The 24,037-nt window shown below is 37.2% G+C and overlaps 1 protein-coding gene across 1 annotated transcript; it reads right to left on the bottom strand.

Annotated features, from left to right (window-relative positions):
- Positions 1–638: 638 nt before the first annotated feature.
- LOC149804073 (PI-PLC X domain-containing protein 3-like) lies at positions 639–12,213 on the bottom strand. Its single transcript, XM_089953976.1, has 2 exons — positions 12,060–12,213; positions 639–8,787 (listed from the first exon to the last, which is right to left on the bottom strand). Exons 1-2 carry the CDS (start codon positions 12,211–12,213, stop codon positions 7,946–7,948), a joined length of 996 nt encoding a protein of 331 aa, XP_089810102.1. The 3' UTR covers positions 639–7,945.
- Positions 12,214–24,037: the final 11,824 nt, after the last annotated feature.

Genomic DNA, 24,037 nt, shown 5'->3' with positions numbered 1-24,037 from the left:
GTGGAGCTAGCAGTTTTTGAAAGGTGCACATCTGGACTAAGGCCAAGCTGTATACTCTATTACCCATATTACACCCATTAATCATACACCAAAATAAAGGGAATTAAAGGTTCTTTTTCAACAATACCTAAGATATACAAGGTCTCTTTTTTAAGTAGCCAGTATAACCAGTGAGGAAACCCGGGAAAATTCTTTTCTTTAAAATTCTAACCCTATGCAAAATACGGAACTGTAGATTAGTATGAAATTAGTATGAAATTAGAAATATTAAAGATATAGATTAGTATGAAATTAGAAATATTTTATAAACATGGTGTTTACTTTATGTTGCACTACTGCATTTTAAAAAAAAATGTACATTGATCCATTCTTTTCTCTTACCCTGTACTTTGAAGTTTACTGACACCATACTCTTGTACCAACCCTGTACTTTACCTGGATGCATAAAGAATAAAATTATAACCAAATCTAGGTAGTTCATGCTGCATATATACCCCATGAATTGCATATATACATATACATATATAGCCCATGAATTGCATATATACATATACATATATAGCCCATGAATTGCATATATACATATACATATATAGCCCATGAATTGCATATATACATATACATATATAGCCCATGAATTGCATATATACATATACATATATAGCCCATGAATAGCATATATACATATACATATATACCCCATGAATTGGATATATACCCCAAGAATGGTTCAAAATACCCATGTCAGTGTTTACTCAATAAAGCAATACCGAATTTTCCTAATTTTGATCATATACAGCCCTGTTCAATAATTTTAAGATCTTGTTTTCAACTGTTTAATTGTTAAAATTTCATGGAAGCTAGAATGGTTAGTACATTTCACTCTCACACTGAATGTAATGACCAGTCATTCAATTTCAAACTCATTCTATTTTATTTAATTATTTTCAAGTTTTAACAGAGAGCAAATGTTAATTTGTTTTTTTTTAAAAAGTTACAATATCTATTTTTTCTAATGAATCCAGGCAACAAAAGTGAAGAGAAAAGTTTTCATTCATGTTTTTGATATTTAAAATTTTTTTAATTACAATACAGGAGAACCTCAGCATTCATGAGGATCCCCACAAATGAGGAAATCTGTGAATACTGTACTATACTGATAATAAAGACTTATGAGCAAAGAGCGATTTATTCCTAGCAAAAAAATAACAACATTTTCAGTGTAAAAAAACCCAACAGTAATCAAGTGATTAATATGTATACTTATGTAATAATGTAATAATCAAGTGATTAATGTTGCATATTAATTTAATAATGCAATAATCAAGTGATTAATATGTATATTTATATAATAATGCAATAATCAAGTGATTAATATATTTATGTAATAATGCAATAATCAAGTGATTAGTATGTACATTTATGTAATAATGCAATAAACATGTGAAGTATGTAAAATAAATGTAAAATAAACAAAAAGCCTATCCGAGGACTTGCATTTAATCGTGCACGGGAAGATTGCATGTGTTGGCAGGGCACATTGTGAATCGCAAATCCATGAATAGCAAGGGTTTCCTGTATGTAATGTCTGCTTGCAAATATTTAAATTCTTACTGCATATAAGTGAAATCTATCATTTATTTTCAATTCATAAACAAAAATTTATTTAAATTTAATGTGACATAGATCAATGTATTATTTATGTATGTTATTTCTTTTCTTGTTTCATGGTACATTTGACAGTGCAGTTGACATTTCATCAAACACATGTACCGTTATGCATTACCTTTATCACAAAGTAATTGCCATTTTTTCTTATTGAAATGATCTATTTATGTATTGTTCAATTTTAAGTTATTACTTTAAATAATCTGATAATAAATATTTTCTCACTGTTTAATTTACATTCACTTAAATTTCCTTATATATATTCCTACAATATGGGTTTTGATCTAAAGGAACACGTATGCATGATTTTATATCAGTGTGATTTGCTGTTTGTAATGTATTTATTCTTCTGTCAATCCCCACTGTTTGAACTCATCTCAATGTCATGTCTGTCTATAATCTATGTACTTACTGTCCTCTATCCATCTGTGGTTTGACTGTCTATCTGTCTACTTGTCTGTCTTACATTTCTATTCAAACATAATTATAAATTTTTCTGATTCAATAAAGAAAACAATTAGACTAATCATCATAATCACATACATTTATTTTGCACATATAATAAACATAATTATGAAAAAAAAAAAGATTTTATATAATATTCTTTTGTATTTCAGAGTTCAATAATTATTTATCCATGTAAATTATTTCCTCTATAAATTAATAAACAATCACCTCATGCTCTCCTTTACCTTCCCTTAGCATTTAGGTCACACTGCAAATTAATAAATCTGCTTCCATTTAAAACAGAATTACGCCTCTGAAAGGTGTTGACCTGTAAATAAATAACTCAACTATTTGCATGTGTTAAGTAAAGTAACCTAGTACAAATTTAAACAAAGAAAATAAAAATAAAATATTTCACAATGCAACCTGCACAACTGTTATCACAAATTACCACAATATTTATATCTGAACACAACAGCATTCAGATAAAAACTGTATAACACTGTGACTAAATAACACAAGAGATACATGTATAAAGTGATATTTAGTGCAGGAGATGTCAAGAACATGTCATACATATTATGGATCCATTTAAATAAAAATGATAAAATTCCAAGACCGTTGCTGAAGATCCCACCAGTATGCTGATACAAGACATGTGGTCTGTAAAACAGTAGTTGTCTCCCCTTAGCTAAAAACACTTAACATAATAACCCCTGGAGGTTTTTGTCGTTTTCATCTGAAATTCGAGTAGGAAACACATTTTGAGAGCTATTTCTGAATACATCCTAAAACATCAACTTCCAGGTGATCTTCCACTAACATACTGTCTAGCTGTGTTAGAAACATTGTTTTTCATTGGCTAGTTGGCTTGCGCATGAGCAGAAGAATAAAAGTTGGAGTTCTATTTATTTTTTTGCTTAACAGACCCGGGCCATTATTTTCGTATCGAGACCACTCTTTATTCTAAATGCACATCTTATCCTACTTTTTGCAAAGATTCATCTGTCTGTTTGCAGTTCATACTTGTCTGCTTTAGATCTGAGACCAAAAAGTCTAAAATCCAGACACAAAATCGGATTCCGACCATGAGCAAATTTTGGGTAGAAAAAAAATCGGGTCCAGAAAATGAGGTTTTTTTCCCTCTGTATTTTGTAGTGCAACTAGAAATTCCGATTTCTTTGGTATCAGTGTAGAGCTACATCTGTTTACCTTTCTATAATACCACCCACAGGGCTACCTCCTGCCACTTAAACTCGTCACCAGGGGTTAATGTGTTAACCAATAACTTGAGTTGTGAGATATATCACACAACGATTAACATACATATCCTCCTTCCCTCTTTTCCTCCCTGCCATGACAAGTTGACAAAACCTGAATTAATTTTAGTTCTGGTGACCTTAAACAAATTATCAAGGTCACTAGTTTATATTTCATATAAAGTATGGGATGTTCACTTGAGTGTAAGATAACTTGGAAACAATTTGTGATGACAAATGATGTTATCTTTTGATGCTCACAACAGTGTTGTATGAAGCAATACAAGGTACAGTAAAGTCTGTTAATATGGACACACAATCAACGTGACACATACTCAATATAGACACACAAAGGACTCAGAAATGTTTGTAAATCATGTATGCCCATAAATACAGACAAAACATTGTCCCAAAACTAACCGATATAGAAAAATGTTTAAAAAATGTAACAATGGCATTAAACACTTGCGCAGGTATCTATATACAGTGTGAATGCAAATATGTATACCAGATTTCAGTCTACCTCAGATAGTAACAAGGATTTTGTAAAAACAAAAATGTCCAGGCCCAGAGAGAAAAGAAAAAGTTAAATGAATGAAAAAGTGTCAAAATGACTATCAAATAAACTAAGATTAAATAATATAACCATTGTATTTCAAACAAGGTTTTTGATCAAGGAGAGAGTTTGTTGCTGGCAGCTATTCTAGGGCCACCCCGTATGTAAATATCCAATATGGACTGTTGTGGTGTGAGTGTGTGTGTGTGGGAGGTTATCAGAACCTGAAAAGATTTGGGACCCATTCAAGGTATGTAAATATCCAACTGGGTGGTGGGTAGCCGGGGGGGGGGGGGGGGGGGGGGAGACAGAGGAAATGAGAGCTCAGTGCTAATACAATTTATTGGAAAATTTCCATTATGGTATGAGAATCTAACCAGATTTATCTATATATTATTAAAAATATGCCCACCAAAATATATAAGAGATTGCAGAATACTGGTCAGTTCATGAAGTTCAAACTCGAAGTTAGAAAAGAATGCAAGTGTACTCAAGGAAAAAGTTTCCACTTTGGAATCTGAACCTGTATATGTACAGAAACTGAACTGCAGAAGAAAGGCAGTTGGTAAAATGGATATCTGTCATGCATATCACCATGTCATAAAAATGATACACATTATTTCACCATGGCTTAAAAATGATACAAATATGTTCATATCACCATGGAATAAAAATGACACAAATATGTTTATACCACAATGGCATAAAAATGATACAAACATGATCGTATCACCAAGACAAAAAAAGGATACAAATATGCTTTATCACAATGGCATAAAAATTATACAAATATGTTTTAACACTATTTTGTGAATAATTCATAACCAAGCCCATCAAAGAGAAATACATGGAAAAGTTGGAAAATTATAATGACTTCTTTTTATCTCTTTTCAATATGCCATGTTAATACAGTCTGCATGTGAACACAAAATTGTGCAAATTGTTTTAAAAAAGTCTGTAAAGAATTGAAAAATAAAGCCACAGTAAAGAGAGCCTAATTAAATGTTGGTCCACAGCAATGTATCTAAATATCCAGTTTTGGTCTGGTTTGGTGAAACAGTTATTGAAGTATATCTTTCTTTACTAGGGAAATGTAAACAAGTTTCTGGTGAAAAAAAAAAGTCAACAAGAAGCCTAAGTGGGTTCGAGATCACTCACCTGCCTGACATTTACCTAAATGCAAAATACAAGAAGTTGGTTACCCAGTCTGGGTCAGTTGGATGTTTTCTGTAGAAATGTTCAATGACACTGTTGAGTGAACATGTTATGTTGTTGTTGTTGTTGTAGGGTTTAATGCTAGTTTTCAGCACAAGATAAGCTATACATGGCAGCCAGTATAAATGGTAGAGGAAGAACTTTGGCAAACTCCAGAAAGAACCACCAACCTATGAGAAGCTGAACATGTTATGAAAACAACTATTACTGGGAGGTTTCCTCCATTTTTAGTATCCGTATTATTTCTCCAAAACTGCAAGACCTTTAAGCTAAGATACTTCCTGTAAGTGTTGGTCAATTTTTGTTGATTTTTTTTTTTAATAGATAAAATTGCCTAAATCATTTTTTTATTTGGCAGCATTTTTTCATAGCGGATTGTCATGATTTACACAAAAAAAACATTCAAAGCCTTTTATGCCAAGATGCTTTCTTTTAAACTTTGGTAAAATTATGTTGCAGTTTTTGAAAAGCCATTTAAAAGGTTTTTTTCTATCTTTGATGCTTTCTGTCAAATTTAGTCAAATCTTTTTTATCAGTTTTTGAAAATAAGTTTATTTTTTCTATTTTTAGAAACAGCATCCATGTAATATGGCAGATTGGCATTATACACAAATGAGAAAAGTCTTCAGGCCTGGAGGGTCAAACTTGGCATCATACACAAATGAGAAAAGTCTTTAGGCCTGGAGGGTCAAACTTGGCATCATACACAAATGAGAAAAGTCTTCAGGCCTGGAGGGTCAAACTTGGCATCATACACAAATGAGAAAAGTCTTCAGGCCTGGAGGGTCAAACTTGGCATCATACACAAATGAGAAAAGTCTTCAGGCCTGGAGGGTCAAACTTGGCATCATACACAAATGAGAAAAGTCTTCAGGCCTGGAGGGTTTCTGTCAAACTTGGTTCAATTCTGTTCAGTGGATTTTATTTTAGAAGTTGTCATTTTAATGTCTTCTTGCTGTTTGGAATGGAAGCCATATCTAGGGTTAGATTGGCATCATTTCTAAAAACTTTAAAATCCTTCATCAAAATGTTTCAAAATTCTGCTGAGTAGTGTTTGAGAAGTCATTACTTAAAGCATCTGAATTTTTAATAATGGCTTCCAATTTGATGGTGGATTGTCATTATTTGTGCAAATCTAAAAGTCTCTTGCACTTTGTGTCAGATCTAGCCAAATTATGTTGACTGGGTTCTGGGAAGCCATTTATAACTTTTTCTATTTATTTAGTAATGGTGCTCATGCAGGTCGGCATTATTTGCATCGGCTTGAAAGATCTTCATGCCTGGGTTATTCCTGCCAAGTTTGGTTGAAATCTATCCAGAGGTTTTTGGAAAGATGTTGAAAATAGCAGTTGTCTAAAGATACTGATGGACAATATAGCATAGCAAATGCAGGGCAAATAGCACAATGCCATGGGATGCGGGAAGTTGTGGGTTCGATCACTGACCGAGTCATATCAAAGACTTAGTACAAAAATAGTACTAACATATGCCTCGCTTGGCGCTCAGCATTAAGAGTTAGTGTTAAGACTGGTCAGCCTGGTGTCAGGATAATGTGACTGGGTGGGACATCATGCTACATGTCTGTGGCATGATGCCCCTGTGCTAGACATCACTACAAACTGCCACACTGCAGACATGTGATATGACTGAACAATTGTTAAAGCAACATTGAAAGTTCAAATCACACACACACACAAAGGATCCTTGCACAAAACTAATGTCGGAAAGACTCAGATAAACAATATTGTGAAAGATAAGGAAACGATTCCGCAGAAATGGGAAGGTGAAATGGACAGAGAAAGAAAGATTGTTTGAGCCAGGAGATGTTTATATCCTGATTTGAATGACAAGAAAAAGCAACAATTTTGTCAACTGAATTGGGATATGATGACTTTAACGGATGGTTGCACAGATTTCAAGTGTCTATTAAGTGTTCTGTCCTTAGTGGAGAATCAGCTGATATTAATAATGAAGTTGTTGAAGATTGGAACAAAAGACTAAACAATATATGCATGGGATATGACAGCAGGGATATTTTTAATTGTGACGAGACTGGTTTGTTTTTTAGACTGTTACCAACAAAGTGACAGATGATGTGATCTGTAACATAATTATAAAGACAGTTTTAAAACTATATCAATGGCTATTCATAACATTCTTTTGAAAATGATGAAACAGTTTGTTTTACATTTATTTCACAACATGCATGTAATTGTTTAATGAAAATATTAAATGTTTTAGAATTAAATGTACTTGTGACTTTCTTCATATGTATTTACTATTCGCATTTGTTACCCCCCTCTAGAAAGGCCACCCTCATTATAAGGCCACTTCCCTGCTGCAATAGGTGTGGCCTTATAAGAGGGGGACTACTGTGTACATGGCAGGCTATATAATTGGTGGAAGAACCCAGTAAGAACCACAAACCCATGAAAAGCTACTGCAGTCATTATCACATACCATTAATGGCCAAGCCTGAGACTCGAACACACGTTATAGTGGTGACATGGCAGTGATTAGTAAAGGTGAGTACTTTAGAAAACTCGACCACCCAGGGCCGCCTAAAAGAATGTGAAAAATAAATTTAAAATAAGGCTGGTCATCAAATTCTAACCAGGTCTTTGGATGATGACATTCCGATAAATGGACAGACTGGGCAACACCAATACGTCTCACTCCTTGTGGGGGTGACACAATTTCCCCCCAAATTCCACTAAAAGATTTATATTTTCCAAGCATTTTAGATAAATACGGATTTTTTCATTTATGCACAACAAACTGACATTTCCTATTCACGTAATTATAAATTTTCCTCAAAATTCATGCTGATAATTTGAGGCACAAAGTTAGTTATATGCACATAATCAATAAGACATATGTTGATGCCTCTCTTGCCCACTTTCTTGCCTTTTAGCCACTCACAGAATGATGGGTTGGCTTTAATGGCAAGGTTGTTTTTAATAGAACCTGTGAAATGCATTATTACATATGGCAAGTCTGGGGTTAATACTCCCTGCCAGCAGTAGAAGATTCTCTCTGGTCTACCTTCGCTGTAAACTTTGTCCAAACAATCGATCAGTTTATCAACACTATATGTATTTGCCCATAAAGACTGTATAGAGCATGCAGGCCAAAACTTACTGTGCTCTTGAACAATGTTACTTTGATAGAAAACCACCGCTTGTAAACCATTTTTATTCATCATGTTCAAAGTCAAGCTTTCGATATCTAAATATGGACACATTTTGTCCCCCAAAATTCCTTTTATCAAAGAAATACACTGCCCATGAGTTTCATCTGTGAAAGCATAAAAATGATTGAAGTCTAAAAGTACCACTTCCTTTGGATGACTTTCCAAAAATTTGTAAATCTCTTTTAGGCCTGTTTCAATCTTTTCTGCATAGAATCCATGAACAAGGTAGAGATCCGTCATCTCTTTCCGTGTGGCAACTCGAAAATCAAAATAACGTATTCCAGCCAAAAGCTGTTCTGTGAATGTCATGTCTTGGGTCTTTGACCAACTAAGCATCACGTGTCTACCAAATTTACCAAACATTCTGACAATGTTTTGGACACTTCCAGGTTCATCTGGGGCCAAGTCAGAATCTGGATCCAAGCTGCTCGTTGCGGAGTCATGAGAACCTGTAAGAATTTTTTAATTAAAATTTTAAACTTGCAAGAAAAGGCATATAATGAATGCATTTTACCTTCATCTGAAGGTCTGAATCACACCTGCAAAACAACTTTATACATCTACAGCAGTTTTTAATAATTTTCCATTGAATTTTTAAATGCATTATATTTTGAACTGCTAAGCTGAGTTTTGCAACACTATCTGGTGTAGTCAGAAATTCAAAAAGGGGTGACAGTAGTTGGAAACAATGATATGGCCAATCATTTTGGAAAGAAAAAGGGGCCAAATGGGAAAAAATATTTATAGGAATGAAGGAACTCTACAGGATTTTGGAATATTTCTCAAAAGGACAGGGAACTATCATTGTTCCCTGAGAATCCCTTTGCAGACATTCGAGTTTTCTTCCTTGTTTCTATTTAGCAATAAATTCTCCCATTCCTACAACTGGTTGCAGTGCTGTAACTGACAAGAGCTGCTTATGTCAGCAGTTAAATCTAAGTCATATACCTCATAATATTTCATCCAACCAAATATTTGTATTCACTCTACAAAATCTGTAACAAAATGTTTTTTAATAACCATAGCAACTAGCTTGTTAAGCCTGTTGTTTGTAGCGAAAAAGAATTAAAAACAGCTTATATTCTGTCGTGAAACTGATAGTGCAGAACCACATGGGAAAAAGTGTGTGTGTAATTTGGATTTTTAATATAGCTTTAACAATTTTTGGTCATATTGCTACAATGTCTGCAGTGTGGCAGTCGATAGTGATGTCAAGCACTGGGGCATTGTGCCACAGACATGTAGTATGATGTCCTACCTTGTCATATTATCCTGACACCAGGCCGACCATTCCTAACATTAACCTCATAGTACTGAGCTAGAAGCGAGGCAGATGTTAGTACCATTTTTTAAAGTCTTTGATATGTCTCAGCCAGGGTTTGAACTGACGACCTCCTGCATTTGAGGTCACTGGTGCGGTCGCGTGTGAAACAGAGAACCTCTTTTGACTAACCAGATTAAAATTCTTGACCATTGATTTTGACAGAACTGGTTGAATGAAGAAAGACAAAATAATACAATGACTCCTACACTTGAACCCAATTACTAAAAATAATATTTTATTTACCCAAGAGACGGGTAGTGTGGCCTTTAGTTTTCTACCAGGCAGGCACTACTTACATGTAGCTGGGCTTGTGTTGGTGTGTGCAGAACTGCCAACAATACCTATCTGTGTGATAGGTTGCTAATTTTGGTTTTATCTTTTACCACATACCAACTCTGTAGACCTATGTTTCTGAACATATGAATTTTCTTTTACTGCGTTGATGTTTGTGATATATCAGTATGCAGTAGATCAAACTTTCACTGTCATCCGATATTTACCATGCCCCTTACATCACTGCAAAATTAAATTTGTTATATTTGGGGTAATATTTCAAATCCTTAATTGACTGTTGCATGAATACCATTATGTCATAAAAACAATATCTGGGGGAGACCCCCCAATTCCCTCCATATAGGAGGGGAATCCCCTCTAAAATTAATCCAACTGCAGCTGGCATATTTTGTGCATTTCATGCACAGCTTTTGTGCATCTCAGTCAACTTATGTGTTTCTGTAACAAGAATGCTGGCACGGATATCCGCATTAAATCATATGCATGTATGTATGTATGTGTGTGTGTGTGTGTGTGTGTGTGTGTGTGTGTGTGTATCTATATATATATATATATATATATATATATATATATATATAGTAATGAATCAACAGTGAATAGCCAGTATATACATAGTAAAAATCTGATTTGAAGCAGGAGGCTAAAATTCTGCGGTGAGAGAGGTAATCATGTGTCTCATCATCCATAGCGGCTGAAACATTAGCTGATTTAACAGTGGACTTGAATAGCACAATACCAGTTCTTGTTTCTCAGTGAGCTGTCAATGGCAATTAGGTCATCTTAAATTTAAAAGATACCAAGTTCAAATGAGGATCACAATCTCTAAAACAAATAAAAATCATCATCACTATATTTTGTTGTGCTGTGAATGACAAAACTGTGTGTGTGTGTGATTTGGATTTTTAACATAGCTTTAACAACTTTTCAGTCATATCACTACAATGTCTGCAATGTAGCAGTTTATAGTGATGTCTAGCACTGGGGCATCATGCCACAGACATGTAGTATGATGTCCCACCTAGTCACATTATCCTGACACCTGGCCGACCAGTTCTAACACTAACCTCATAATGCTGAGTGCCAAGCGAGGCAGCTGTTAGTACCATTTTTGTAAGTCTTTGGTATGACGTGGCCAGGGATTGAACCCACGACCTCCTACATCCGAGGTGGACATTCTATACACTAGCCCACCGGAGCAGTCGAATGACAAAACTGGACTGTTGAGAGAAACTGGTCCTCTATTATTTTCAGTGATGAGACAATGGTTTTGTAAGATCAGGAAAGGAAGATATTTGTGTGGTGAAAACCTTCAAGGAATGGAAACCAGAATGCTTTGGAATATACAGTAGTCTTTTTTCCAGCATAATCATCTCTTACATGGTTTGGGGTTATATGATGTTTAATGGAGTCAGCCTACTGACACTTTTAAAAGGTATCATCAACTCAGAAAGGTTAATAAATATACTGGATCAGAATCACTGACCTGGTGTTCCAAAAAAGAAAATTCAAATGTGGGTGGGGTGGGGTGGGTTCTTGAATAATGTAATTGTCATCCATGTGCATGTTTCAACGAGAGAAACTCAACTGTTGTAATAGACATTTGGCAGTCAGTAGATCTCACTCGTATAAGACAACTTATAAGTCTTATAAAAGTCTTTACCAATGTACAGGCTGCCATAAAGCAAAGGGAGCAATTACAAAATACCAGATTTTGTATCATTTTCTTATAAATTCCATTGATACATGCTTTTACATGAAAACAACATGAAAATTACGTTAACAACGTCATGTGAAGCAGCTATTTACTGATGATCCTCTACTGTGCGTAAACTCTCCTCCTACCCACCCACCCCCACCCCCACCCCCCTTACGCCCCTAAGATTTTTCAAATAAATGACCATCTGCAGACGTTAAATGGGTAATTCAAATGTAATTTTAAGAGTTTACTCAGCAGGTTTAAAGCCCATAAAACGACCATGAATGAGCTGACAAAATAATGTCATGAAATACACATGGCAGAAAAGTCATCGTACATCAGAGTGAACACCCACCCATCTATAACTTTCAGGCACATATTTGTATATTTAAGTAAGATTTTGATACCTGGAATTGCTAATTCATTCAGTGGCTTATTTCTGAGATTCTCTGGTAATGTACCCATCCAATTTTCGAAGTTTTTACACTCAGCGGAGGCCATTCCTTTCTTAGTGACCGTGCAAGTTTTCTCTCTGACACAACATGGCAAAATGCAAGCCATTGTTTATGAAAGAGTGACAGGCCTTCAAACCATAAGGGGAATAAATCTATAAAAACTGCAAGTTTATTTGAGTGTATTATTTCCCTTTGACCACAAACGGTTAATATCTACTTTCGCAAAATATTAGTATTGTCATCATATTTTTTATTTTATTTTACTGTGACTAATTTTGTGTCTCACTGATTACAAGATGCATATTCCAACATAAACGTATTTAATCTGCAATTAACATTGCTTCTCGCCGATCAATTATGGAAAATCATGCTATCTTTGTCCATAAAAAAAATCTGTGACAAAATAATGGCATCTACATTACGAGCTGAGCTTGAACATTCAATTTTTATATTAAAACTAATATACGGAAATATTTTTTTCTTCACTACTGCCACTGCAGAAGCCTAAAATCAGGCCGAATAACATTTAAATACTTGACCAGTCCTTACTAATCCATAGGTATAGTGTTACGACTGTAGGGTCTTAAACTATGAAACAGAAAGAAGCAAAACCAGCAAGTTTAGTAAAATCATCTAACAATTTAAATCTCTATGTTACCTAATGAAAATGTAGGATTATCATACAGCATTGTGAATTAAATCGAAAATTATCATAAATGTTCTATCACAAGTCCAAAAGTACAGAATGTTTCGAATGAATTCCAAGAGTCTTGAAAGTCTCCATCTTTCGCAATGTTATAATCCAGAATGTCTTTGAATGAATCCTCAATAATCCCAAAGAAGTGTTTTAGTTCGAAATGCCAATGAGCACTTTGTAATTCCAATTAATAATTTAAATAAAAGGTTGCTCTCAAATTATAACTGAACACAACAATAAATTCGGATCATAGATTCACAAAGACTGATATTAGAACAGGAATGCAGACTTGTGTACATAACCTTCATTTGTAGACAAATTGTCACACGACCTATGATGCAACAGAATGCCACGTAATTCCCATGGATGTGGGTCATTTCTAGAAGAAAATTCCATCAAAATGTCAACAAGTTCGCTTCCAGAACATTCTGAGGTGAAAGAGCTATATCGACATGTTGTTTACAAACGATTATTTTCTTCATGTAGAATCTGCAAGCATTGACAAAAGTTAGTTATGTTAATATGTTTACGAATGACCCTATCATAAAGTACACTCTAAAATCATGGATATACATAACAATATACCCAATCATCAATTAATTCTTTGTTTAAACAGAGGTACCCCCCCCCCCAAAAAAAAAAGAAACACACACACACATGCATACATACACACACAACCACTGCGAGTTCGTGTATTTGTCGCCGATGTTGTGCCAATAGTATTCGCACACTCTCCCATTTGTTTGTACTTCACTATGGATTTGAAAAACATCAAGAAATTTCTTTTAAAAATGCACAGAACGTAGTAATTTCGTCCATCAATTTATCATTTCTAACCTGATTATCGCCAGGGGGTCCTAGATGCTGTTAAATTGTTGGCGTTTCGAATTAAACTGGATTTTCTTTAGTATTACGATCGCCATATTTGCATGGGCGAGTCTATGTTTTCAAACAACAGATGTGAACAAATTCAAAGTCTTTGATAATAACAATAATTTAGTAAATTTGGGGTTACTTCTCTTTGAACACGTGTATATGAAAAGTTCATCATTTTTATCTGTTCAATTTTGTTTTGAAATACTAAAACTATTCATTTACTTCGGGAGATTCCATTCGTTTTGAAACACCAATAATTTCACAAAGTTAGGGACCCCGTGGCAACAATCAGGTTATAAATTATAAATTGATGAATGATTGACTAAGTTTTGTGCATTTTTATATCTTTAAGTAGTGGTGGGGGTTTACAGCAAGAAGTGGAGGGGGGCTGAACTAGTTATGGTGTTATGGTGGTGGTGGGGAGAGATTTCTGTATCAATATATTTGGGAACGTGCCGCCGATTTGGGTGCATTTTTCCAGCCTGATGGAACATCAACAGTGTCGTTTGCTTTAATTAAGTGCATGACTGGGTCATCTTCTGAGTTGAATAGGGTAATTACTTCCTTGGGGTTTATCACCTACTAATGTGTGATATAATAAAACAGTAAGGTCACAATTGTAAGGTTACCTTCAAAAATCTGCAGGTCAAGGAATTTAACATAAAAGTAGTACGTAACTGGGTAAATTGTGTAGTTCATGGACAGCAAGCCAAAATCCAAATTTCGGTGATATTTCTTCTGGCGTGGCTATGTCCGTGTGTACGTTTTCATTTTGTATTAGCAATGATAGGTTCATAACGGGTCGCTGTAGAAACGATAGCCAGGATAATATTTTTAAAATCATAATCATTTAGCAATATGTGATACCAAAATAAAAACAAATCAAATCCTTTCCTGGATTTGTGTAATTGAAGTTGTGAATGTCTTCCCTAAATTTACACTACAAACACCGATTACTAAACGTAAGATAAGTTTTATGTTTTTGATGATATCGTCAGAATATAATTATATCATCATCGTCATCTTTTTAGTCGTTGTTTATCATCATCACGCTCGCAATCAAGATCACATGATGACTATCACGACCATACGATTCCCACCAGGATCACATGACCACTAACACAATGACATGATAACTTTACGATTATATGATGACCACCGTGATCACATGATCACCCTTGATTACACTATCACCATCACAGTCACCGTTTCATCAGTAGAAACTTGTATAGACTCTATTCGCTCTTTGAAATGTATAGGAAAACAATACGTTTTGCACACACTCTTGTTTATCAGTGCCAGACAGAAGTGCGCGGTTATATCGGCATTCCGGTTTACAGAGAAATATTTTCCGGTGGTAGTTTTTCACCGTACCGGTACTTCGGTAGTTCCCATCAACAAGGAATGTACGGAAATTGACGAGTAATCTTGTTGCTAATTTAATGACATCAACAGCATGTTTAAATTTTTCATGCCCGATTAAACAAAATTTAATATTATATTTTTATTTTTTTGCAAAACAGTTTAATTTGTCATAAATTCATTTTTGAATATTACAGCTATAATTATATTTTTAATTTTTTTTATCACATGTATGACACGTGGCACACATGACAGCGTCTTAGCCAAATGGGATGTTGTGAAAGATATTCGAGTCAAATCCTTGTGGAAAAATTTTGGACTAAAATCTTTTAATTTTTAGATATTTACGAGCGCATGTTAATGTCTGAAGTACATGCATTCCTTTGTAAGACGGCAAATCAACCATAAATTTTCATGAGAGAAGTTATTTTCTCTTTGAGGTTTACATAATTTGCGTATAATTTGTTTTCTAGCCCTCTCAGACAAATATCTTGCCCGTGTGTTGGCATCCCACTCAAAGTTTCCCTGCCTGTTGTATTATATGATGTCAGCACACTGTCTTTTACAGGATGTCAGCTATAGTTTAAGCTGAATCTTCTCACCTTAGTTACAGTTTTTAGATTATAACTCATGCAATAATCATCATATACATATCAAATTCATCTATTATAACGTACTGACCATTCAGTTTTCGAAGGGAGGGGGCTACGATTTTCCTTTGAGTTGAGATATTTTCTTTTCTTTTATCTCAGTATAATTCGTTATTTTACGGTGATATTTTGCTATAAATGACAGCAATATATTTTTCCATTTATTGACAGACGATTTTTTTTAAAGTGCCAGGCCCCTGCCGCAAACATTAAATTGGTAATGCCACTCAAACCCCACACGCCTATTTACTCGTGGATTTAAAACATACTACCCCTCGATTATTTGCGATTTTGTTCGTACCTATTTGTTTCACCACTGGTGCCAAGACGGAGGACCTGTCGTGTACACGTCCCCTTCGTCGACTTAACAACAAAAATAAACAAAAAAATCTATAAAAACCTCAGACACGTTGGGTCTGTCTCATACAGCGTCAACATGACGTCCCTTCAGTCTCATCTTCCCGTCAAATTGATTCGTGCCTTGTACGGCATCGGTCGCGAAAAAAATCCACAAATATGTGCTCGTGTCTTAGAAGCTAGTCTCAGAGAAGTCTTACGATGGTTTACCGTGGCAGCACGTCAATTACTGCAAGGCATCATTCACATTCCTCATCAAACCAAACGCTTTTTTGAGAGTAACAAAGTAGCCTTGACGCAACTGGCCGATCCCCGCATCAACACTCAAACCAAAAAACAAATCATTTTGAAACCTGGAGGTAGCTGTTCTCTAGGAGGTGTCACCATTCGTTCCCTCTTAAAATGAGATCCCAATGCCCCCAACGTCCTTCCCAAGAAACAATGCCACTCCCAAGAAAGCCAAGCAGACCCAGAAGAAGAAAAAGAGCAGTGGTATCAAGACCAGGTGACAGCAACAGAAAAAGAAAACCCTATAGAAAACGAAAAGCCCACAGAAAAAACCCAGGAAACAGTTTCTTCCCGCAACAGGCCACGACCAAAATCGATATTGACCGAGTCTTCAGTAGCCTCATGTTCGTCCACTTCTCCGTTGCTAGTGATGCCAGCCAAGCCCAATTTGACAACCCGTTCTTCCTCATTTGATGAAACAATGGAAACCCGCGTCTCTAAGAACTTCTCCTTCAGCCGTGACACCCTCCTCCTTTTTAGCTGCAGTGGCAACTCCTCACAAAGTACCTGCCCCCAAAATCAACGTCCAAAAGAGATCATTCATGCTGCAGGGTTTATTGGATTTGTCCAAGCAAGAACTGTCCCGATTTAGTCCGTTGCGAACCCCTGTCATCAAGTTGATACGACGCAAAGACAATCAGTGGCGACGCATTCCAGTATAATAAAAGACCTGCGGTAAAGGACAGGGATCAGTGGTTTTGTGATCCTGAACGTCCAGAGAAGTCCGCTAAAAGTAGTGCACACCACTCTCTGGCTAAAAAAGGAAAGAAAAGGAAAGGACTGCCTCCAAGTTTAGCCAAACATTGGGACATGTTGTCTGTCCTGTCCAAAGCTCCTTCACCCATGCAAAAAAAAAAAACCCTCATTCAAACAGCCTCCAAACACGTCACCGATATCATGTTTGAATGTTGCCTGAATGTCTTGAGAGGCACGATACCTTTGTCTCCACATCAGAAAGAATGCTTAGCCAAGCATCGACACGTTCTTTGCAAAATAGTCCAAAAGAAAATATCCATCCCTCAAAAGAAGAAGTTGTTGGTACAACGCGAAGGAATTTTGCCCATGTTGTTAGGACCCTTGCTGAAAGGAGCATTGGGGACAATGCTGAGAGGACGCATAGGAGCAAGATAATAAAGGACCAAGAAGATAAAAGGGACCGCTGGAGTTAAACTATCTCAAACGTGACCATCGAAATCCGATGTAAGGACGAAAACTGGCCCTAGTGCCTTACAAACGATGGATGGAATACCATCGTTGGCAAGAATAACGGACCCCGCATTTGCCTCTCAATCCTCATTTGACCGAAATGTCTCAGTTGCAACACGAATTGCAATCGTTGATGGATCTCAACGATTTCTTCGTAACAGAAAAACCGCAAAGGTACGGTCAACTGTTGAAACGACTGCAACTCTTTCACCAGATATATATAGACGAAACAGCTCTGACAAATCTGAAAGATTTTAAGACCCTGATGAAAAGTCCATCACCACCACCACCACAAACCTCAGCGGTCAAAACAGCGCCACGAATGCCTGAGGAAGAAGAGGTACGAGAAGTCTTTCAAACACCCTCATCAACTCCCATTCCTAGTAAGACTGAAGCCTCCTTGTTGACCCCTTCTCCCCACTCCCCAACGAGAAGAACTTAAAGCTTGGGTTAAAAGATGATTTTCACTCTTCCTTCGACAGAAGTCAAAAAGAAAGAAGAGAAACCAGAAGTGAAAAAAGAAAGGAAGAACAAAGCCATCCCATTACCAACGACACCACTGCCACCACTACCTTAGACTTCTACTCCCGTGGCACATCGGACACTTAAAGCCGTTTACAAACCACCATTTCGCCCCATCCAAAGTAGTATCAGCGAAGAGTGGGTGACTTATTAAAAAATGGAGAACGTGTTAGCCAGCATCCCATCATGCAAGTAACGGAGGAGTTCAGAAATTGTATCGTGCTGACAAAACTCGTCTGAAAAGTCTCCGTTTACCTCAAGTGCAACGATTGTTACAAGAACAAGCCACGTACACCTTACACAAACCCATTCGACGAAAATTTTCCAGAAGTCGCACCCGAGTGGAGGTCACATATCATCTATGGCAAGCCGATTTAGCCGATGTCTCTCATTTGGCCTACAATCGTGGCTACAAATATTTATTCTGTGTCATCGACGTCTTTTCCAAATTTGCCTGGGTCATACCATTGACTTCCAAAGCGAGCAGTGAGTTAGTGCGAGCCCTCAAACTGGTGTCGAAACAAAGTGGTCATCACTATCTTCGATGGCAAACCGACAAAGGCACATAATTTCAGAACCAAGCTTTCCAAAAGGAATTAAAGAAACGAGACATTCATTTTTTCACCATCGAGAATCCCGAAACCAAAGCCAGCACCGTGGAACGCTTTTCAACGCACCTTGAAAGAAGGCATGTGGAAATATTTTACCCATCAACACGCTCTCAAACACATCAACGTCTAACCGTAACTAATCCAAGCGTACAACCAATCTTTCCATCGGAACATCGGATATGCCCCCAAAGAAGTGACTCCCGACAACGAAGTGACTATTTCTGAGCGCCTGTTTGGTACGTCCCTGACGGTGGCTGTCCCCAAGAACGGTGAAGTGTTGTCAGCAGGAGACTGGGTGCGCAGTGTACGTTATCGAACGCATTCTCGAACGAAGAGCCCGTAAAGTGGGAAAACGCCGTGTCAAAGAAGCCAAAGTGCATTTGAAAGGATGTTCTCCCAGTTTTGATTCTTGGATAGACGCTTCGCAAGCCATCGACTATAAAAAAGTGACCATCATGCCCTTCAACATAGCCTCAACCGCTACCACCGCAGTGACCATTCCTTCACCCAGTTCTTTTCTGCAAGAACTACAAAAGCAACCCTTTGGGTGTGGTGTGGAGGACGTGTGCCTAAAACACAAATCGTCTTTTTCTGCCAAATCTTTGTGTATTGTATCATTGGTGCAGCCATTGCCAGTTTGAGTTTGCAGCAAGAAGACAAACAGTTGTTGATCATTTTACTGAGCAGTTGCATCGGTTACCTTCTTCCCAATCGTTCCCTGAAATACTCCTCTAACGGGAACAACGAGAGTCTTGTGTCCAACAACCAGTCACCACTCTAACAATGACCACAACAGCAATCCTCTTTTAGATACTCCTCTGACATCGAGTGACCCCTCGGACAGCAGCAGAACTCTGGAATTATGAACAACAACAGCAACCGAGTTTACTTAACGTTACCCAGTGACAATTCCATGGAGGTGTTTCACAACAATACTTTGTGTTGTCACACGTCCAAATTACCTCATGCCATCCAGTTAGATCACGAGGCTCATTGGGGACTGGCTTGGGTGGAAATGATTTACCCTACACAAATCAAAAACATCACTGAAACTCAAAACACATTTGCAGGTCGAAATCCTGAACGTCCAATTGCAAGAATAAATAAATAAAATCAGGTTTTCAGGTGAAACAAAGTCAACAAGCAATTCATCATTCAGCATCTACACGTTGAAAATTTCGGCAGGTTATTATTTTAGCGGTGGACATTTGGTGGACACAATTGCTGACAGGTTCGAGGCAGCGTTAGGCAAAGCCCTGAGCAGAGTAAAAAAAGTGCAAAGCTTGAGTTCCATAAAGTGTCTCGTCGCCTACTGATGAAATTTTAGGATATCTAAACACTGTCCATCAGGTTTAATGGTAGACATCCACAGATGGTACCACAGAATCATAGCCGGAAGATCAACTGTAATATGGATTTTTAGCAGATGCCTTCTAATTTACCTAAACTAAACGAAGCCTACGTGCATTTGCATCGTGTCAGGCAAAGCCTGATACTGAAACCTGAAGAGATAGAGAATGTCAGGATGCTGAAAGTAACCGAAGACCTGAAAGAAGAGGTATTCAGAGAGGAAATCAAGAAGGAGGAAGAAGAATGGACGGAGAAGTACAGACTTCTGAAGCAGAGAGAGCAGAGCAACAACAACAGGAACCAGGCAGAGGTTTTGTCGACTGCCGCGTGGACACGAAAGAGTTCTCCTTCTCTTTCAAAAGAAGCAGACCCTATCATGTGGGATAGCCTGCCGCCAGACGGGGACAGAATCTTAAACGATAAAAGATTGTCATAACTCCCCGTCCACAAAAACAGCCCTTTCCAGGGCTACCCAAATACTCTAGAAAAGAGACTATTCCAATTGACAATTGGTTTGAGTATGGAGTAGTGTAACTATAAACACTCACTCATTTACTGATATATGTGTGTATGTGTATGTGAGTATGTTTGTGTTTGTATGCGTTCGCGCACGTTTGTGTGAAAGGTAGAGTGTGTGTTTGTATGCGTTCGCGTATGTTTGTGTGGATAGTATATTTGGGGTTTGTTTTAATCCTCTTCCCTCTGTGTGGATAGTATATTTGGGTTTTTTTTTCTTCTGCCCTCTGTTGTGTGTGTGTGTGTGTGTGTGTGTGTGTAAGCGTTCGCGTACTTTTTTGTGAATAGTAGAGAAAGTGTTTGTATGCGATCGCTTACGTTTGTGTGGATAGTACATTGTTTATTTTTTCTTCTTCCCGTGTGTGGATAGTATATTTTGGGTTTGTATGCGTTCCCGTACGTTTGTGTGAATAGTAGAGTGTGTGCTTGTATGCGTTCGCGTACGTTGGTGTGGATAGTATAATTGGAGTTTGTATGCGTTCGCGTACGTTTGTGTGGATAGTACATTCGTGATTTGTTTTCCATCCCTTCTATGGTGTTTGTGTGTGTATGTGTGTGTTTGTATGCGTTCGCGTCTGTTTGTGTGGATAGTAAATATTGTGTTTGGATGCGTTCGCGTACGTTTATGTGGACAGTGTTTTTTTTCTTCTGTCTCTTTCCTATGTGTGGATAGTATATTTTGGGTTTGTTTTTTCTTCTTCCCTCTGTGGTGTGTGTGTGTGTGTGTGTGTGTGTATGCGTTCACGTACGTTTGTATGGATAGTATATTTGGGGTTTTATTTTCTTCTTCCCGTGTGTGGATAGTAGATTTTTTTTTCTCCCTCGTCCCGTATGTGGACAGTATATTTGGGGTTTGTATGCGTTCGCGTGCGCTTGTGTGGATAGTATATTTGGGGTTTGTTTTTTTCTTCTTCCCTCTGTGGTGTGTGTGTGTGTGTGTGTGTGTGTGCGTTCGCTTACGTTTGTGTGGATAGTAGTGTGTGTGTTTGTATGCGTTCGCTTACGTTTGTATGGATATTATATTTGAGGGTTTTTTTTTCATTTTCCCGTGTGTAGATATTATATTTTGGTTTGTTTTTTCTTCTTCCCTCTGTGGTGTGTGTGTGTGTGTGTGTGTGCGCGCGCGCGTTCCCGTACGTTTGTGTGAATAGTAGAGCGTGTGCTTGGATGCGTTCGCGTACGTTTGTGTGGATATTATATTTGGGGTTTGTATGCGTTCGCGTACGTTTGTGTGGATAGTATATTTCGGGTTTGTATGAAAATAGAAGAAACCCAACAGCCCTTTTTAAGTACCACTCATATGCCTCGAAAATATTTGCTTTCTTGCCTAAATCTTTTTGGTTGGTTGTATTGTTGTTTTTGTGACAGATTGATGTTCATCAATCTATGTCTATGTGTTATATATGTCTATGTCTCAACTGTATTTGTCTCTCCCTAGGGTAGCACGTAGTCAGGTCAGCCGCTTGCAACATTGTTGCCAGTATTCCACCCAATTGAGGTGAGCCTCTTGCTACATTGTTACCAATTTCCAGTACCGTGACGTCACCCACCTGTTCCATTCCTATTGCCCCTATACAACAACTCAACTTTCCCTTGTCGCTATAGTGGCGCAGGGTGATTTCAAAAATGTTGTCGATATAGTGGCCCGGGGTGTGTGTGTGTGTCTTTTAATGCTAATTCCCATTGTCGTTAAAGTGGCCCCATTCGCTACTGATGATTAAGAATCAATATTGTTAAAACTTCTTTTATTAAATTACTATTGAGAAATTAAAATCCCAGGTAGAACTTAGATTGGTTATGAAAGTTTGCTTTCATTGTAAAATCTCAACGAGGTTAAAATAGCAGCGAGGTATACGTTCGAACGAACTCTAACAAAAGCGAAAGCAAAAATGTGAGGGGCTGTAAGTTAAACACAATATACAGCAACAAAAAAATGTACCGACAGATAATAGTGGTGAGACTCAGTTGTCACCGATCTTTGCTCTAAATAAGAAAATATTGGATTTTTCGTCCGTCCCTCCGTCCGTCGCTCTGTCCGTCACGCTATCTTTGGATTTTTCGTCCGTCCGTCGCTCTCTCCGTCACGCTTTCTTTTTCGCTCTGTAACATAAAAAGTGTCTGAGATAAAGAGATGTAACTCGATATACATATACGTCATCGCTAGAATTTGTGTAACTCGATATACATATACGTCATCGCTAGAATTTGTGTAACTCGATATACATATACGTCATCGCTAGAATTTGTGTAACTCGATATATACATATACGTCATCGCTAGAATTTGTGTAACTCGATATACGTATACGTCATCGCTAGAATTTGTGTAACTCGATATACATATACGTCATCGCTAGAATTTGTGTAACTCGATATACATATACGTCATCGCTAGAATTTGTGTAACTCGATATACATATACGTCATCACTAGAATTTGTGTAACTCGATATACATATATGTTATCGCTAGAATTTGTGTTGCGTTTGACATCCGTGGATATTATCTTCAAGTTCAATGTCACTGTTCAATATCTAAAGAATTTTGTTCCTGATGTTTCACTCAAAAGCTGTTTAAGGCACGGAGATGAACACTGGCACACTTATGTTTCTCATTTTGACGGCATGTCATGTACGACGGTCAATGCCATTTTCTTGATCAATGTCACTGATCAGCTGTACCATACATTTATACCCTGTCACCTTTTACTGCCATTTGAGATAGAGCCTTGGAACTTGGTCACTTTTCATGTCTACAGAGTACCTCTAAAGTTCTGTCACAAAGGTGACTGTCATGTTTATTACTGTATACGTTTGATGACCTCGCCGAATTTGCTTGTTTATTTTACATCCATTGCGCAAAACACATTTTGAAAGTTATAAACGCTCACTTGGCGGAGCAGCTTGATATAGTTCTTGAAGTAGAAGAAGTCATGCAGTACGGCCGACCATGGATGAGCGACCACTTATTTTTTTACACAAGTCAGAACAGAAGATCGAACCCAGGATAGCATAGCTGTATACCGAGGGTCGCACCACTGCGAACCACTATGCCCTAGTTGAGTTAGTTAGCTAGGTGGTTGTTGTTTACTTTTGAACTTATTTGGTGTATTCAAAATTTAGAGTTAGCCTGCAAAGAGGAAAAAACTGAATATTTTTCCGTTTGAAGGAGCTTTTTGAGAAAAAAATAACACTATAAGCGTACCCTTATTTTTGTTGCTTAACGTGTTCTAGTTCCAGAACATGTTAATGGCTCAACGGATATTGTTTCTGAAGACTCGTAGCTAGGTTAAATGTCAAATGAGTGCAAAAGACAGTAAAATGACCGCCATGCTTGCTAGTCTGGTTCACTGCATCGAATGCTCCCCGCGCTGCACTCATCTATTAGAAAAGCTGAGTGCAACGCAAGGAGCATACGATGCAGCAAACAAAACTACATACTTGTTGCCATAAATTTGAAATGTTATTAAATTTCATATATCAGCAGTCAGTGTTTGA

This window comes from Sinohyriopsis cumingii, chromosome 3 (assembly GCF_028554795.1).
Source record: "Sinohyriopsis cumingii isolate HCF-2022 chromosome 3, ASM2855479v2, whole genome shotgun sequence".
Taxonomy (NCBI): domain Eukaryota; kingdom Metazoa; phylum Mollusca; class Bivalvia; order Unionida; family Unionidae; genus Sinohyriopsis; species Sinohyriopsis cumingii.
This window is presented reverse-complemented; position numbering and strand designations above follow the sequence as displayed.